This window comes from Orcinus orca, chromosome 13, assembly GCF_937001465.1.
Source record: "Orcinus orca chromosome 13, mOrcOrc1.1, whole genome shotgun sequence".
NCBI lineage: Eukaryota > Metazoa > Chordata > Mammalia > Artiodactyla > Delphinidae > Orcinus > Orcinus orca.
The window spans coordinates 40,725,527-40,742,209 of record NC_064571.1 but is presented as its reverse complement, the minus strand read 5'-3'; the positions used below and the strand labels follow the sequence as shown (position 1 = coordinate 40,742,209).

Sequence of the window (16,683 nt, the reverse complement as noted above, 5' to 3'; positions counted from 1 at the left end):
TTTTTAGGTGTACAATTCAGTAGTCTTAGTATATTCACAGAGTTGTGCACCACAATCCGATTTTAGAACATTTTCGTCATTCTCAAACGATCCCTCATACCCATTTGCAATCATTCCTTTTTCTAACCTCCAATCCCAGGCAACCACTAATCTACTTTCTATCTCTATAGATTTGCCATTTCATACAAATGGGGTCACGTAATATGTGGTCTTTTGTGTCTGGCTTCTTTCACTTAGCATAATGTTTGTGAGGTTTATCCATGTTTGTAGCATATATCAATAGTTTGTTCCCTTTTTTGCTGAATAAAAGTGATCTTTTTAAAGTGTTAATTAGAATATCAGACCTAAAACTGTATCAGTTAACTTTTTGTACTCTGTTGCATTAAAATCTGTTGGTCTGTCTTATTCTTTGAATGGATCTTTTACCCATGCATGATTTTGTCCTATCATGCCTTAGTCATTTAGAAAATACTGGCTCACAAAGTTATTTGGATCGTCTAAATGTTAACACACATTTCATTATAAAATAATTTTTTAAAAAATCACATTCATTAATGTCACCACCAATCTCATTAGAAAAGTCTAAGTCTTGGAAAGCTGTCAAGCTCACACTAGCAGATACCAGTTGTCCAAAATTCTAATTTTTACTTGAAACTTCAAGTTTTATTATTGGTAACAAATTTTGTCATTTGTTTTCCTAGAAGTGAGGAGCTCACTTTGTTCTTTTTTTAGGAACTGTCTGCTAAATACCCAAGTATGAATAACTGTAGTTGTCTTGTCAATCATTCTTTCAAGTAAAACTGGTGTTCCTTGAAAAAAAACAGATAGTTCAGCTTACCTTGAAAATGTTCAAACATCACGCACGTTCCTTTCCTGTTTTCTAACTGCAAATTTGTGGTGAAGATAATATTGTCTACTATTTCAGTTTGTTGCCATGGCTTTGATTCACTGCTAAGATACCAGCAGTTTTACCCACCACTGGTTTGGCACCATGAGTGCAAATGTTAACACAGTGAAACAGGCAAAGAAAGCATTAATATTATAGAAATAGATTTGACCTAATAGATTCCCAGCAGTCCACTGACCACACTTTGAGAACCACTGGTTTATATTGGATTGGCCAAAAAGTTCATTCAGGTTTTTCCATAAGCTGCTATGGAAAAACCCAAATGAATTTTTTGGCCAACCCAATATTTTGTTTAACTTAATCATTGCATTTTGCTGTATTTCCAGAGTGCAACAGTAAATCACAGTATTTGTGGATAAGGTTTGCATTAAAGCAATAACAGTTTTATAAGTTGGAGGCATTTGATTAACAGTAAAGCCAAAGGTGGAAAAAAGCTAAAAAGATATTCAGACTCATCTCTTATTTTAATATTGGATTGTATAACCCATGTGCTTTTTAATTCTTTGTAAGCAAACTGATTTCTCTTATATAAGAGCTACATTTAAAGTACATAAAGAAATTAAGCCTCATATTTTAGTATCTTTGATATTTTTAGCATTTGAGAGTCAAAGTTAGAAGGACATTTGAATTAACTGGAATTTGTTGCATAATGAAAAATGAATGCTTTATGTTTTTCAGGGTGTAGAGTTACTGATGAAATTTTGCATTTAGTGCCAAATAAAGAAACTTTCAGACTCACCCTAAGAGCAGTCAAACTATGGGCAAAACGTAAGTATCCCAAGTCTTTTATTTACGTTTGCATTATAAAATTATAATTTTCAGTTGCTCATGGTAGAAGCACATATGGGAATTCCTGAACCTGTTGATACCTTGGGGGATTGAGGTGCAGTAAGCTTTGGAGAAGCTACTTACCAGTGATGCTTACCAGTGCTCTGATGTGTGACTTTACCTTCTTCTCCCATGGGTGAAAACTAAAAGCCCCTGACTTTACATCTTGGATTGCAGCCAGGGAGTCAGAATGAGTTAGAACTTGAAGAGTAAAACCCTTACTTGTGTTCGAGCTGTCTATGGACAGGACCATCTCATCATCTCTGTCTCCCCATTCCAGCAGAGAGGCTGGTGTATAGCAGGTGTTCAGTAAATGTATTAAGTGAAGAACCTACTGTGATAGTTTTAACCTTTTGTTTTTACCTTCCAACACTCTTCTAATAAAGCCTTGAACTGTACTAGTTTATATATATATAGGATGTGGTTCATAAAAGACCCAGCCCTGAGCTGGCACAGCACAGTTTGTATTATTTGTAACTACATTTAAGCTGTGCTGCACTTCTGGCACCAGGTTTTACAATCTAAAACAGTGCTTTCCAATCAAACCTTCTGTGATGATGGAAGTATTTCATATCTGTGCTGTCCAATACAGTAACCATATGGCCGTTGAGCACTTGAAATGTGCACCTGAGGAACTGAACTTAAATTTTATTTAATTTTAATTAAATTTAAAATTAAAAAATATCTAAAGTGAAAACATAGGTCCTCACAAAAACTTTTACACAGATGTTCATAGCATTATTAATAATGTCAAAGTGGAGACGACCACAAAATGTGGTATATTCATAATGTGGAATATTATATGGCAGTTAAAAGGAGTGAAATACTGATACATGTTACAACATAGATGAACATTGAAACCATTATGTTAAGTGAAAGAAGCCAGTCTGCATATTGTATAATTCCATTTATGTGAAATGTTCAGAGTAGGCATATCTATAGAGGTAGAAAGTGGATTTAGTGGTTGCCTAGGTCTGGGAAGACTTGGGGGAAATAAGAGGTGTGTGACTGTTAAAGTTTTCTTTTTGGGGTGATGAAAATGTTCCAGAGTTGATTAAAGTAATGATTGCACAACTCTGTGAATAGAATAAAAACCATTGAATTTTATACTTAATTGATGAATCTTATGGTATGTGAATGATAGCTCAATAAAGTTACCAAAAAAATACTATATATAGGCACATGTAACTTGTGGCTACCATATAGGACAGTACACATCTAAAAAGACCTTAAGCAAGTAGAATTTGTCCTTGGGCTCAATTATATTGTGTAGTCAGGGTAAAGTAATCTGCAGTAACGGGGTATCATGAACAATTTGTTTTTCCTTATAGATTAAATACCATGTTTTGTCAATTATTAGATGCATGTTTTTCACATTTAACATAACTGAAATGATATTTTGTATTTTCTTCTCTTAATGGGACATAAAATCATCTATATTATATAATAACTGAGGACATCTTAGTTTTGATGAAATATGGTAATGCTTCTTTATAGATTGCTGTAAGAAACAGTCATTCAAAAAAAGAAACAATCATTCAAGAAAGTGAGTAATATCAATGGTGTATTGTACTTTATGGAGAGATATACAAATTTTTGCACAATACTGAAGTCAGTCCCCAACTTTACAGTTGAATTTTTAAATGCCCAAGAACATGATTAGGGTAGTCCCCCCTTATCTGCCATTTTGCTTTCTGCAGTTTCAATTACTTGCAGTTAACTGCAGTCTGAAAATATTAAATGGAAAATTTCAGAAATAAACAATTCATAAATTTTAAATTGCATGCTGTTCTGAGTAGTGTGATGAAATCTCTCACTGTCCTGCCTGGGACAGAGATGGTATTGCAGTACTTGTGTTCAAGTAACCCTTATTTAACTTATTAATGGGCCCAAAGTGCAAGAGTAGTGAGGCTGGCAACTTGGATTTGCCAAAGAGAAGCCTGTAAAGTGATTCCTTTAAGTGAAAAGGTGAAAGTTATCAACTTAAGGAAGGAAAACAACCGTAGGTCGAGGTTGCTAAGATCTACATAAGAACGAATCTCCTATCATGAAATTGTAAAGGAAGAAAAAGAAATACGTGCTAGTTTTGCTGTCTCACCTCTGTGAAACTGTGAAAGTTATGGCCACGGGACTTCCCTGGTGGCGCAGTGGTCAAGAATCCGCCTGCCAGTGCAGGGGACACGGGTTCAAGCCCTGATCCAGGAAGATCCCACATGCCACAGAGCAACTAAGCCCATGCGCCACAACTACTGAGCCTGCGTGCCACAACTACTGAAGCCCGCGCGCCTAGAGCCCATGCTCTGCAACAAGAGAAGCCACCGCGATGAGAAGCATGCACCGCAACAAAGAGTAGCCCCCACTCACTGCAACTAGAGAAAGCCCCAAAGACCCAACACGGCCAAAAATAAATAAATTAATTAATTAATTTTTAAAACGTTATAACCACAGTGATAAGTACTCAGTTAAGATGGAAAGGGCATTAAATGTATACAATAAGATATTTTGAGACAAAAAGAGGCCATATTCACATAACTTTTATTATAGTACATTGTTATAATTGTTCTATTTTTATAATTGTTGTTAATTTCTTACTGTGCCTAATTTATAAATTAAACTTTATCATAAATATCAGTACCATCCCATGTTTCAGGCATCCACTGGAGGTCTTGGAACGTTTCCTCCACAGATAAGGGGGAACTAGTGTACTGTTGAAAAGTTTTTCTTCCCTACTTGTGGACCCTCTGAATATCTTTCCTCCTCCCTTTCATTTCTCTCTCAACCACAGATATTGAAAGGTGGGAAATTCCAATGTCATATCAGTAGAGCCCAGTTGGACAGTCAGAACTGAGGCAGGGAACTGAGATGTCTGTATTGGAGGGCAAAGTAGGGGGTAAGATGAGCAGCTTAGGGTTTACTGATAAGAATGTGAGCCTAACATGAAGGTCTGTTTGTTGATTTTAATGTTTCTATAAGGGAGAAAAGTTCTAAGCAAATCTTAGGAGGGAAGTTGTACTGTTCCTTACACTTGAATGTCATGGATAGTAGGTCCTAACAATAATTAACAACTGTATTAATTTTCTAGGACGTGGTATTTATTCCAACATGTTGGGATTCCTTGGTGGTGTCTCCTGGGCAATGCTAGTTGCAAGAACTTGCCAATTATATCCAAATGCAGCAGCTTCTACTTTAGTTCATAAGTTCTTCTTAGTTTTTTCCAAGTGGTAAGTATTCATATGCATATTTTCACTACTTACTAACCTCTGCCTATATGTAAATTTGTTTGCAAATTTAAGAGTTTTGCTTACACCTTTTGTCGTCTTACATTCCTTTAAGTTAAATTTAAAAACATCAAAATTGAGGCAATGATGGGACCCCAGATGTTCTTCTAGGGGGACTGTGAATGTGGGCCTTTAGCTTATGAGAGTAGTCTTTGCTAATTACTAGCTATATAGAGGTTAAGATCTCCTCATATGTAAACTAAAGATGATAACTATAGCTGCTTCACACAATTTATTAGGAGTATTCTCAGTAAGTGTTAGCTGTTGCTGTTATTAAATTATCAGAGTTAAGTCCATGAAAGCAAATGAGAAGGAAAGAAAAAATTCAAGTTTAAATTAGTTGCAGCTAATGGGCAAAGTAGTATTTGCCCTTTCAGAGAACACTGCTTTAAAATAAGCAGCTTTTTCCTTTGTATACTCCCTTCGTCAGTTTCTTTTTTTTTTTCAATACCAAATACCCAAAACATTTGCTGTGTGAAAGTTGGAGCAGCATCTAATGATTTTAACATTTCATATAGTTCCTGAAATGAGGTCTTATGTGAGTTTATTTGCTTATTTCATGTTAGGGAATGGCCAAATCCTGTGCTGCTAAAGCAACCGGAAGAAAGCAATTTGAATTTGCCAGTTTGGGATCCTCGGGTATGTGACTTATTACGGCATTTCATTAAAACCTTTTAGGAATAGGATGATTCTGTAAAGTGCAGTCTAGTTAAGGATAATTCCTCTTGTTCCTGTTCATCTTCCTTCTGTGTAACTATAGTCCTTTCCCTCCCTCTACTGTGTTTTTTCGGTGCAGATGATTTGTATCTCCAATCCAATCCAAATGTTATGTCATTAAAAATCACCCATATAAGACTTGAGTGGGTATATCAACCAAGATGTTATAATCTATTGTTAAAAACTGTCTTACAAGTAATTAGTTACTAATAATAAAGTACTGAAGTATATAAAGGATGTACTTTGCAGTACAGTTTAAAGCAGATTCATGGTTCCAAGATAGCATAACTCTCACTCACCTTGCATTTTAATGTGCTTCTAAAGTGATACTCATTCCTCTGAGTAACCAAGGGGAAGTCATCTGTTGAATAGGTGCAGAAAGAGGATGGAGAACCACTGGACCAGATAATGCTTTTTGCACTTATGATATTGTATTTCCTTGGTTCTAAAAGACCACTGTTTATAAGCTGCACCATCCATTTAACAGCTTTTTGGGGGAGAAATAAACTTCTGCAGAGTTTTCTTTAACTTTGACTATCAGACACATCTGACTTCAGAAATAACTGAAGTTGGGGAGGGGAAATGTACTTCTTAGAACTGAGGAGATGTAGTATTAAATTTATATTTCATATTCTTCAGACTTTTGGGGATGAAGTGAGGACAACTGAAATAGGAGAATAGATCAATTATTCTGCTTCTAATTTCACAGGTAAATCCATCAGATAGGTATCATCTCATGCCCATAATCACCCCTGCCTACCCACAACAGAATTCTACGTATAATGTGTCCACATCAACTCGAACAGTAATGGTAGAAGAATTTAAACAAGGTAAACCTGTCAGCCCTATTACCCTTTACATGTTCCCGCGAGTTTTTGATTGACAACAGTGTTATTCTCTATTGCAGTTATGCCTATTATTTCTAAAAGTTCTTTCAAATGTGTATTTTTTAAGTACTTGGTTTTGCAAAATATATGATAATATGAAGGCCAAAAATAGAGCCACCCCGGTCTGGTTGAAATTGACTTTTATGTTCTAAGAAAGAGCATAATAAATCTACACTTTTTTTTACTCAGGGATTTGGTGGGGTTAGAACTTTGGGCGTAGGGTCACACAGGAGCTGATAATACGATGGTCAGTTTTCAAAATCACTGTCTGTCTCTCTTTCTTTAGGTCTCGCAGTCACAGATGAAATTCTTCAAGGGAAATCAGATTGGTCCAAACTCCTTGAGCCACCAAATTTTTTCCAAAAGTATAGGTATTTGAAATTTTGCATTTTGTGTGTGTGTGTTTAAGGAAGAAGAATGTTAAACTTACAAAGTTAATACACAATAGGTGACGTCACTTATATTTTAAGTGAGGTAAAGGATAGGTTAGCAGAAACCCTAGGTGATGAGAAAGTCTCTGTATTCTAGTAGTGTCTAACCCAGTATTTGTGGGTTTTGGGGTTTAGTGAATTGTTTTTAATTAGAAGGTCTAGAATTAATTTTGTGAAAATCAGAGCATGTTTTAATTTTCATAAATGTGTGCCTGTATTAGCTGTTTTGTTCATTGGGAGGAAGAAGGAGTAATAAAGAAAGAGTAAAAAAGAAAAAGTAATAATGGAAAGTCAGACCCTAACAATGTTTCTCTGGCTTTTTTCCCCCTGATTATTGCTGAAAATTCTTCACAGACATTATATAGTATTGACTGCCAGTGCATCAACAGAAGAAAATCATCTAGAGTGGTAAGACATTTCAAGTTCTCTATCTACTGTGTGATGATAACATATTTATATGGTACTTTATCATTTCTAAAACACTTTCTCTATTTTCAAAATTATTAAATCTTATTGATGACTGTTGTACTTGACCATGAAGCATCAGTGTTTAAGAAATGCCATCAAATTAATGTTTCAGAATTGGAAGTGACATGAGATAAGAATATATGTACAGATTTTTGCCTTTTGTCACTTCTCAGAGTCAGATTTAAGCAAAATTTTGAGGCAGTTTGAATGATTCTGATACCTAGCCTATTACCATATATATATATACACACACACACACACACACACACACACACACACACACCCCCCAGACTATATATACACATATATGTATTTTGAAGTATAGTTGATTTACAGTATTATATTAATTTCAAGTGTATACCATAATGATTCATTATTTTTGCAAATTGTACCCCATTAAAAGTTATTACAAGATAATGGCTTTAATTCCCTGTGCTGCACAACATATCCTTGTTGCTTATCTATTTTATACATAGTTAAATCTGTTAATCCCATACTACTAATTTGTCCCTCCTCTTTTCCCTCTCCCCTTTGGTAACCACTTGTTTGTTTTCTGTTATCTGTGGGTTTGTTTCTGTTTTGCATATACATTCATTTGTATTATTTTTCAGATTCCACATATAAGTGATATAATACAGTATTTGTCTTTCTCTGTCTGACTTATTTCACTAAGCATAGTATTCTCCAGGTCCATCCACATTGCTGCAAATGTCAGAATTTCATTCTTTTTACGGCTAAGTAGTATTCCATTTTGCACATACACCACAACTTTATACATTCACCTGTTGATGGGCACTTCAGTTGCTTCCATGTCTTGGCTATTATAAACAGTGCTGCTATGAACATTGGGGTGCGCATGTCTTTTTGAATTAGTGTTTTCATTTTTTCCGGATATATACCCAGGGGTGGAATTACTGGATCATATGGTTCTGTTTTTAGTTTTTTAAGGAACCTCCATACTATTTTCCATAGTGGCTGTGCCCATTTACATTCCCCCCAACAGTGCACAAGGGTTCCCTTTTTTCCACATCTTCCCCGACATTTGTTATTTGTGTACTTTTTGATGACAGCCATTCTGGTAGGTATGAGGTGACATCTCGTTGTTTTGATTTGCATTTCCCTGATGATTAGTGACTTTAAGCATCTTTTCATATGCCTGTTAGCCATCTGTATGTCTTCTTTTGAAAAACGTCTTTTCAGGTCTTCTGCCCATTTTTTGATTATTGTTTGTTTTTTTTGATATTGAGTTGTATGAGCCCATATATTCTTTTAATTTAGGAGATGGTGGCATGAAAGGCTTCAGAATCTTAAGCTTCTGTCAACGGATAGGAGATATTTTTGGTCAAGGACTAGTACATTCTTTTTAGCGCATCTGAACTGATTCCTTCTGCCTCTAGTGTATTGACTTCACTAGCTCCATCAGGCAGAAACTGTTAGACCACCAAAGATGGTTGTGCTTTCCTCAGGTCTGCTTTTTGGGAAGGGAAAACATATTACTGTCCTGTTTTTGCTTCAAGGGTTTAATGCTTATTTCATTGACAATTAAAGAGACCTTGGGAATTCCCTGGTGATCCAGTGGTTAGGACTTCATGCTTTCACTGCCAAGGGCACAGGTTCAAATCCCTGGTTGGCCAAAATGAATGAATGAAAAAACAAACAAGAAAAAAAAAATTTAAAGAGACCCTGAAAAGAATCCTTTCACTAAAACATTTTATTTGTCTAGATTAGGGGTCAGAAAACTATGGTATAGTGCAAATCCAGTCTGCTACTTATTTTTATAAATAAAGTTTTATTGGAACACAGTCACACTCATTCATTTATGTATTGTCTATGGCTGCTTTCCTGCTGCATGGCAGAGTTGAATAGTTGTGACAGAAACATATGGCCCACAAAGCCTAAAATATTTACTCTGGCCCTTTACTGAAAAAGTTTGCCAACATCTCATTTAGATAACACAGAGGAGTAACTAAGTGTTTTGTATATCCGCTGTTGAAGAACATATAATTATAATGTGTAAGCTTTTTCAAGCGTTTGAAAATGTGAAAATGTTCTTGTAGTTATTCTTTGTAATTCATAAAATCATTAATAAGTTAATAAAATAAGTGACAGTAGTCACATTTAAGTGAGGTAGAAAGTAAAGTTGCAGGTATCTGATGAAGTTTTTTTTTTTAATAAATTTATTTTTTATTTATTTTTGGCTGCGTTGGGTCTTCATTGCTGTGCATGGGCTTTCTCTAGTTGCGGCGAGTGGGGGCTACTCTTCGTTGCGGTGCGCAGGCTTCTCATTGTGGTGGCTTCTTTTGTTGCAGAGTACAGGTTCTAGGCGCACTTGCTTCAGTAGTTGCAGCACGCGGGCTCAGTAGTTGTGGCTCGCGGGCTCTGGAGCACAGGCTCAGTAGTTGTGGTGTGAGGGCTTAGTTGCTCCACGGCATGTGGGATCTTCCCGGACCAGGGATCGAACCCATGTCCCCTGCATTGGCAGGCATGTTCTTAACCACTGTGCCACCAGGGAAGTCCCTGATGAAACTTTCTATATTTTAGTAGTATCTGATCTGATTTTAGTGAATTCTTTTTAAAATTTAATATCTAGTATCAATTTTGTAAAGATTAGAGCATGTTTATTTCATGAATTAAGTGCTAGTTATTAGCTCTTTTTGTTAACATTATTTAAATATATGTTAGCCTTAGGGTTTAGGCATAAGATTTGAAAGTAGAAAAAGATTTAGAACCAGGTTAACGAACAGTTTTTGTTCATGCTCCAATCATGACTATTTTATGGTCTTAAAAGGCAGGGTATTTTAGATCAGGAATGCATTAAATAGATCAGTTCTTCTTGAAAAAGAAAGGGAAGGAAACAGAAATTCACTAAGTAACTTCTTACTTACCTGAATGGTATTTTAAACAGAGTCCCTAAAATATTGGACTGAATTTTTTTAATGAACCCTGTAAAGCATCATAGCTAATATGCTGTTTGGTTTACTTGGATGTAGCTTCCACATTTAATATGGAAAAATCTTGTCATTTTATTTTAGGGTTGGATTAGTAGAATCTAAAATACGTGTACTTGTTGGAAATTTGGAACGGAATGAATTTATTACTCTTGCCCATGTAAATCCCCAGTCATTCCCAGGAAATAAGGAACATCATAAAGAGTAAGTTAATTATTTTTTAATATCATATTTTTAAAATAATGGTATCCGAAATATGCATGGTTTAAGATCAGTTGTGAGATGCTATTTAACAGGCATTGATGGAGGATAATACATTGTATACTTGATCACGAGTTGTCATGCATTAAAACTAAGTACATGCTTTGTTGGTAGCCCACAAACCCCAACAAAAAACTCCATCACAATATTTGGAGCATCTTTAAATATATATTTAGTAAGTCATTTTCGAAGCATTTAATCCTCTTGTATAATAACACAGGATAACTTAACAGTGTTCTTGGTGTCAGTTTTAAGAATTTGGCCAAACCATTGACATTTGTATTTATGCTTCCATAGACCAAGTTTTAATTACCAAATAGCATCTGTAAAATTGTAAAAATTAATGGAAATTCTTAAATTTTTTATTTTATAGCAACAATTACGTATCAATGTGGTTCCTTGGAATAATTTTTCGGAGAGTAGAAAATGCAGAAAGTGTTAATATAGACTTGACATATGACATACAGTCATTTACTGATACAGGTAAGACTTTGTCATCATGGAGCTGTGGTGCTCAACCTTGGCAGTAACGCAGTATCACCTGCCTAGGATCTGGCTGGCTATATTTTTTAAAGTTCTGCAATTGGTTAAATGAAGATGGAACAGCTATATCATGAAAATTAATTCTGCTATTAAAAAAGTAAAGGCATGATGAAGCGACTTCCAAGACCTGTTTGTGGGCGGGGGGGTGGGGGGTTGCAGACCAGTGTAAAGAAAGAATATATGTATGTTTGCTTAAAAATATATAGACTAAAAAAAAAAAAAATACATAGACTATCTCTGGAGGGATATATAGTTTTTTTAAAAAAGAAACTGGCAGAACTGGTTGCTTTTGGGTCAAGGAACCAGGTGTGTCTAGTGGACAGGAGTGAGGCAACTTCACTGTATACTCTTGAACCCTTTTGAGATTTTGTTGTTGTTGTCATTGTTGTTTTAAATACTTATTTAATTTATTTGGCTGCACCAGGTCTTAGTTGCAGCATGTGGGATCTTTGTTGCCGCGTGCGGGATCTTTAGTTGTGGCATGCGGGATCTTAGTTGCAGCATGCATGTGGGATCTAGTTCCCTGACCAGGGATCGAACCTAGGCCCCCTGCATTGGGAGTGTGGAGTCTTAACTGCTCAACCACCAGGGAAATCCCCCCTTTGAGTTTTGTACCATGTAAATGTATTAACTGTTTTAAAACAAAAAGAAGACTAAAGAAAGTCTATAGGTGATTCTTAGTGTGCACAGCCAGTGTTCGTAATCACAGTCATAAAGACGACTTGCTTTTTACTTTTTTTACATGAAATAAATATCATTCAGTACAGGCTTGCTGAATATGTCTCAGAATCAGTGAAAAGGGTCTTTCACATCTAGCTCCCTAAGAATATCTCCCTGGAATATCTTAATATATCTGTTATAAATTTGGAGTTGTCTTAATAATCTGGAATAGTGTACATTCATACTATTAATATTCTTGGTTAGCTCATCTGAGTTTTCTAAATTCTTTTGAATTAGCACTCACATTTATCATGAAAATCCAGGTTCCTGTGCATCACCTAGAACCACTGAATCACATGCTCTGGGAGTGGAGCCAGGAGTCTGCACACTGAACAAGCACTCCTGGTGATTCTTTTATAAGCAATCTGGAATGAAAACATAGATATAAATTTTTCCATTCTAATTTGGACTCATTTTTCCAAAATGAGGGGGTTGGGAAGCTCTGTTTATTATAGATTTATAAAATGTTCTTCTTCAGATAGAGATACTGAGGCCCCAAGAGATTAAATAATTTACATTTCACAGTACTTACTGTGCAAAAGAAACCTCCCATCCCTGTCTTGAGTAAGCTTATAATCTAATTTGGCATTCACAATTAACGTACATTAAATAATTTATATGGTAGTTAATAAAAATTATTTTCTTATAAGGAGTGAAAAGCACTAGACTGGGGACCTAGGCCTACGTGTATTCCAATTTTGGCAAGGCATTCAAGGCTGTTGAGCCTCATTTACCCACCTGTATAATAAGGATGTACTTTTAGATGGTTTCTCATGTCTAACATTCTGTGGTTGGTGTAGAAAAAGAAGCTTCATGGAGGAGGAGAGCTTGAATTGGCATCTTGGATATTTGGTATTAGGATTAGCTCAGACTTGGGCAAATAATTATGAGAAGACATTGCCTTTGGGGAAAATAGCAGAAAACAAGATTTGGAAAAAGCCTTTTTTCCATACATTTATTTTGTTAGATTTGATTATGGGGAAGTCTTAGAAGTTGGACATGAGAAAACTAGTCAGTACTTGAATAGGGTTGTGACATTGTGAAAATGTTTTGGAAGTATTTGTTCTGTAAGAGGAATGTGTGTTTGTGTAGTGATGTGGAGATATTAAAGGTATGTATTTCAGAAAAAGAAAACAGCCCTTGGTTCAGAAGGAAGTTCCCCATTTTAACATACTGACTCTGTTACAGTGTACAGACAGGCAAACAATATAAACATGCTAAAGGAGGGAATGAAAATTGAAGCAACTCATGTTAAAAAAAAACAACTTCATCACTACCTTCCCGCAGAGATTCTTCAGAAGAAGAAAAAGGTGAGTTTGTACTCGTAACTCTCCAATCTGAGTGGAACTCAGACGAATGATCCTGGGACCAAATTTGCATTTTTATAACGCCCAAACCTATTGAGAAGAAAGAGGGAAGGTACAGACAATTCAATCTAGGACTAAAATCTTACCTTCATTAATCACCAAATATAATTTGTTTTATATGTACTTCAGAATTGAAATCAGTCATTTTTCTCATTTACTTTTTGAAATCCTAAAAGCTTTCCCCTCTTTCAGCAAAGTCTTTCTGATGTCAGTCGAAGTTCAAGTGGACCTCAATCCAAAAGATCATCTCTGGATAGCAATTGTTTGGATAGCTCCAGAGACACTGATAATGGAACACCTTTTAATTCCCCGGTGTCTACAAACAAGCCTTCCAAGCCTGATAGTCCTCCTTCAGCAGAGACAGAAAGGTCTGTATTTCAAAATTTTCCTCTCAGTCTTCAGCTTATTTGAGGATAATGTAAACTTTTCTATACCTTTGCTAAATACTTTTTTTTTAACTGTAAAAAGATTTTATTTTGCCAGTTAGTAGTCAGTTTCTTATTTAGAATTATTTGACAATTTGTGGTAATCCTCTGGGGCATGGTATAGGTTTATGAGTATGTGGGAGTAGATAAGTACATAGAAATGTGCAGGTTTTCCTTTAATTTTTTCTGTTAATTCTCTCCCTGGGTCCTCTTCCTTTCCCTACCCTTTTCTCTTCCTTCAGTGAAATGTTAAAGTTAGGAGTACTTGAAAGAAATTATCTTTAATGTTAAAATAAGAGTGTTTTAAATGCATACTATTTAAATCATTTAATGATGATATTTTAACACTTTTAACAGGAATAATGCTGAGCCTGCTGCTGTAGTTGTGGAAAAGCCACTGACTGTCCCGCCAGCCCAAGGACTGTCTATTCCCGTCATTGGTGCAAGTAGGTATCTACGCTTTTTTTTAGTAACGATACTACTACATTTGTATTTAATTACTGAAATCTTTCTTTTTTCCTTTTCAGAAGTTGACTCTGCAGTAAAAGCTGTATCACCTCCAGCTGTGTGTACCATTCCTACTGTAGTAGGACGAAATGTCATTCCTAGAATCACAACACCCCACAGCCCTGCCCAGGGGCAGCCACATCTAAATGGAATGTCAAATATAACTAAGAATGTTACCCCCAAAAGATCCCACTCCCCATCCATAGATGGGTCTTCTAAGAGGTTGAAAGACATAGAAAAGGTAAAATTACAACTTCAGTGGTGATTCAGTAGTTGATTTTTTTCAAAGTAAACTTAAAATAGTGCTGAAGAAACTCAAATTCTTCAGTTATCTTAGTGTTCCATTAGGATTTGACTGTTTAAAAAGAGTATTTACCTAAACCCTAATAGGATAATACTAATTGTTCATCTTAAATTCAAATTACTGGGCTTCCCTGGTGGTGCAGTGGTTAAGAATCCACCTGCCAATGCAGGGGACACGGGTTTGAGCCCTGGTCCGGGAAGGTCCCACATGCCGCGGAGCATCTAAACCCATGGGCCACAACTACTAAGCCTGCACTCCAGAGTCTGTGAGCCACAACTACTGAGCCCGTGTGCCACAACTACTGAAGCCCGTGCACGTAGAGCACGTGCTGTGCAACAAGAGAAGCCACAGCAATAAGCCTGCCCACCACAAAGAAGAGTAGCCCCCACTCGCCGCAAGTAGAGAAAAGCCCGCGTGCAGCAATGAAGACCCAATGCAGCCAAAAATAAAAATTAATTATTTAAAAATTCAAATTACTAATGTGTCTAAAAATTTGAATGATCTTCGTTTCTCTTTGACTTACATAAAGGCATTATTGGTAACTAAATAATCATGTTTATTGTGTTATAATGTTGATCTCCTCTGCTTCCAGTAGGTGGTGGTAAAACTGTTTTATTCATTATCTGGATAGATTAAACAAAAAGATAAAACTTTAGAAATTAAGGGTGGCAATGGAATTGTCTAATTTAAATTCTCTTCCCTCATCAAACCATGTTCATAATAGGTTTTTTTGTTTGTTTGTTTGTTTGTTTTTTGGCTGTGTTGGGTCTTTGTTCGAGGGCTTTCTCTAGTTGCGGCGAGCGGGGGCCACTCTTCATCGTGGTGCGCGGGCCTCTCACTGTCGCGGCCTCTCTTGCTGTGGAGCACAGGCTCCAGATGCGCAGGCTCAGTAGTTGTGGCTCACGGGCCCAGTTGCTCCGCGGCATGTGGGATCTTCCCGGACCAGGGCTTGAACCCATGTCCCCTGCATTGGCAGGCAGACTCCCAGCCACTGCACCACCAGGGAAGCCCACGTAATAGTTTTGATGTTAGCGTGGTCACTAATTAGTTTCTCAGTTTATATAGATTTATGTGTTTTTTATAGGTAATAGCAACTCATTTTAATGTTTATATTTTAGTTTATTCGACTTGAATCAACGTTTAAGGAATCACGTGCTGCTGAGGACAGAAAAAGAAAATCAGTGGTAAGTATATCAATAGTGTGCTTCAAAATATTTACTTTTAAAGAGCCATGTATCAGGAAAAGTACTATATTCAAACGTAGATCAGATTATATCTGTCAACTCTTGGTTATGTTTCATTTCATGTAGAAATAAGCATTTGCGTATAGGAAAGAAAGTTTTCACTTGTATGTAATTCTGTTTTTAGGATGCCATTGGAGGAGAATGTATGCCTATTCCAACTATTGATACATCACGCAAAAAGGTAATAGATAGTCTTATTTGTAATAAAATACGCAGTTAAAAATTCATAGGTAATCTGCAGGTACAAAAAGCTTACTAAGAAGAGCCTAGCATGGGGTGAGGAAAAGAGTAGTAAGATTTTGTCCCTGTCCTCAAAGACCAGCAGTATAGTTGGAAGTTGGGTTGGAAATAGCAAACAAAGTGTATGATCCTAAATGTATGTACCTCAAAAGTCTAGAAAAGAGGGAGTCGTTTAAGACTTTACGATTTATGCAGGTTATGTTCAACCTTTGTTTTCATTTATTTTTAAAGAAGCAGTTTAGTGCTCAGCACAATAATTTCTTACCAACACTTGATAGTCTTTTGTTGTACACCACTGCTTACTGACAAAATTTAGGTTTGATAGTTGGGGACCATAGTTACTAATATTTTGGAGGAACCAAATATACTGGTATACAGAGTAAGTACCTTTAAAACATGAGCTAAAGAGCCCCTAAATCTCAATTTAAAAATTTATTTTCAAAGGATTACCATTTAAGCTAATAATATTATAGGTGCTCAAAAAAATCGGCCTTGTGTAAATCAGAAGAAGCCCTTCTTTGAGAGGTTACAGCAAACAAAATGGCTTATTTTTCACCCCCCATTAAATAAAGTGTTTCTCATCACAGTCAGCTGTCACCCTGCCAGGT

At 36.1% G+C, this 16,683-nt stretch overlaps 1 protein-coding gene and 1 long non-coding RNA gene across 5 annotated transcripts in view; one reads left to right on the top strand and one right to left on the bottom strand.

Annotated features, from left to right (window-relative positions):
• Nucleotides 1–16,683, top strand: part of PAPOLG (poly(A) polymerase gamma) — a 32,871-nt gene that overhangs the window by 13,645 nt on the left and 2,543 nt on the right. The window contains exons 8-21 of one of the 3 annotated variants that reach the window (XM_033407251.2): nt 1,586–1,675; nt 4,818–4,956; nt 5,580–5,652; nt 6,440–6,560; nt 6,904–6,988; nt 7,403–7,456; nt 10,549–10,668; nt 11,099–11,208; nt 13,177–13,298; nt 13,548–13,723; nt 14,138–14,226; nt 14,308–14,528; nt 15,710–15,775; nt 15,960–16,016. In XM_033407251.2, the coding sequence (XP_033263142.1) occupies nt 1,586–1,675; nt 4,818–4,956; nt 5,580–5,652; nt 6,440–6,560; nt 6,904–6,988; nt 7,403–7,456; nt 10,549–10,668; nt 11,099–11,208; nt 13,177–13,298; nt 13,548–13,723; nt 14,138–14,226; nt 14,308–14,528; nt 15,710–15,775; nt 15,960–16,016 (1,523 nt within the window). The other 2 variants (XM_033407253.2, XM_049695776.1) reach the window with 2 other exon arrangements.
• LOC125960771 (uncharacterized) overlaps nt 10,073–16,683 on the bottom strand; it is an 81,309-nt gene continuing 74,698 nt past the window's right edge. For both annotated transcript variants that reach the window (XR_007470781.1, XR_007470782.1), the window contains exon 6: nt 10,073–13,385. This is a non-coding gene — a long non-coding RNA (uncharacterized LOC125960771). The remainder of the gene's footprint in view (nt 13,386–16,683) is intronic.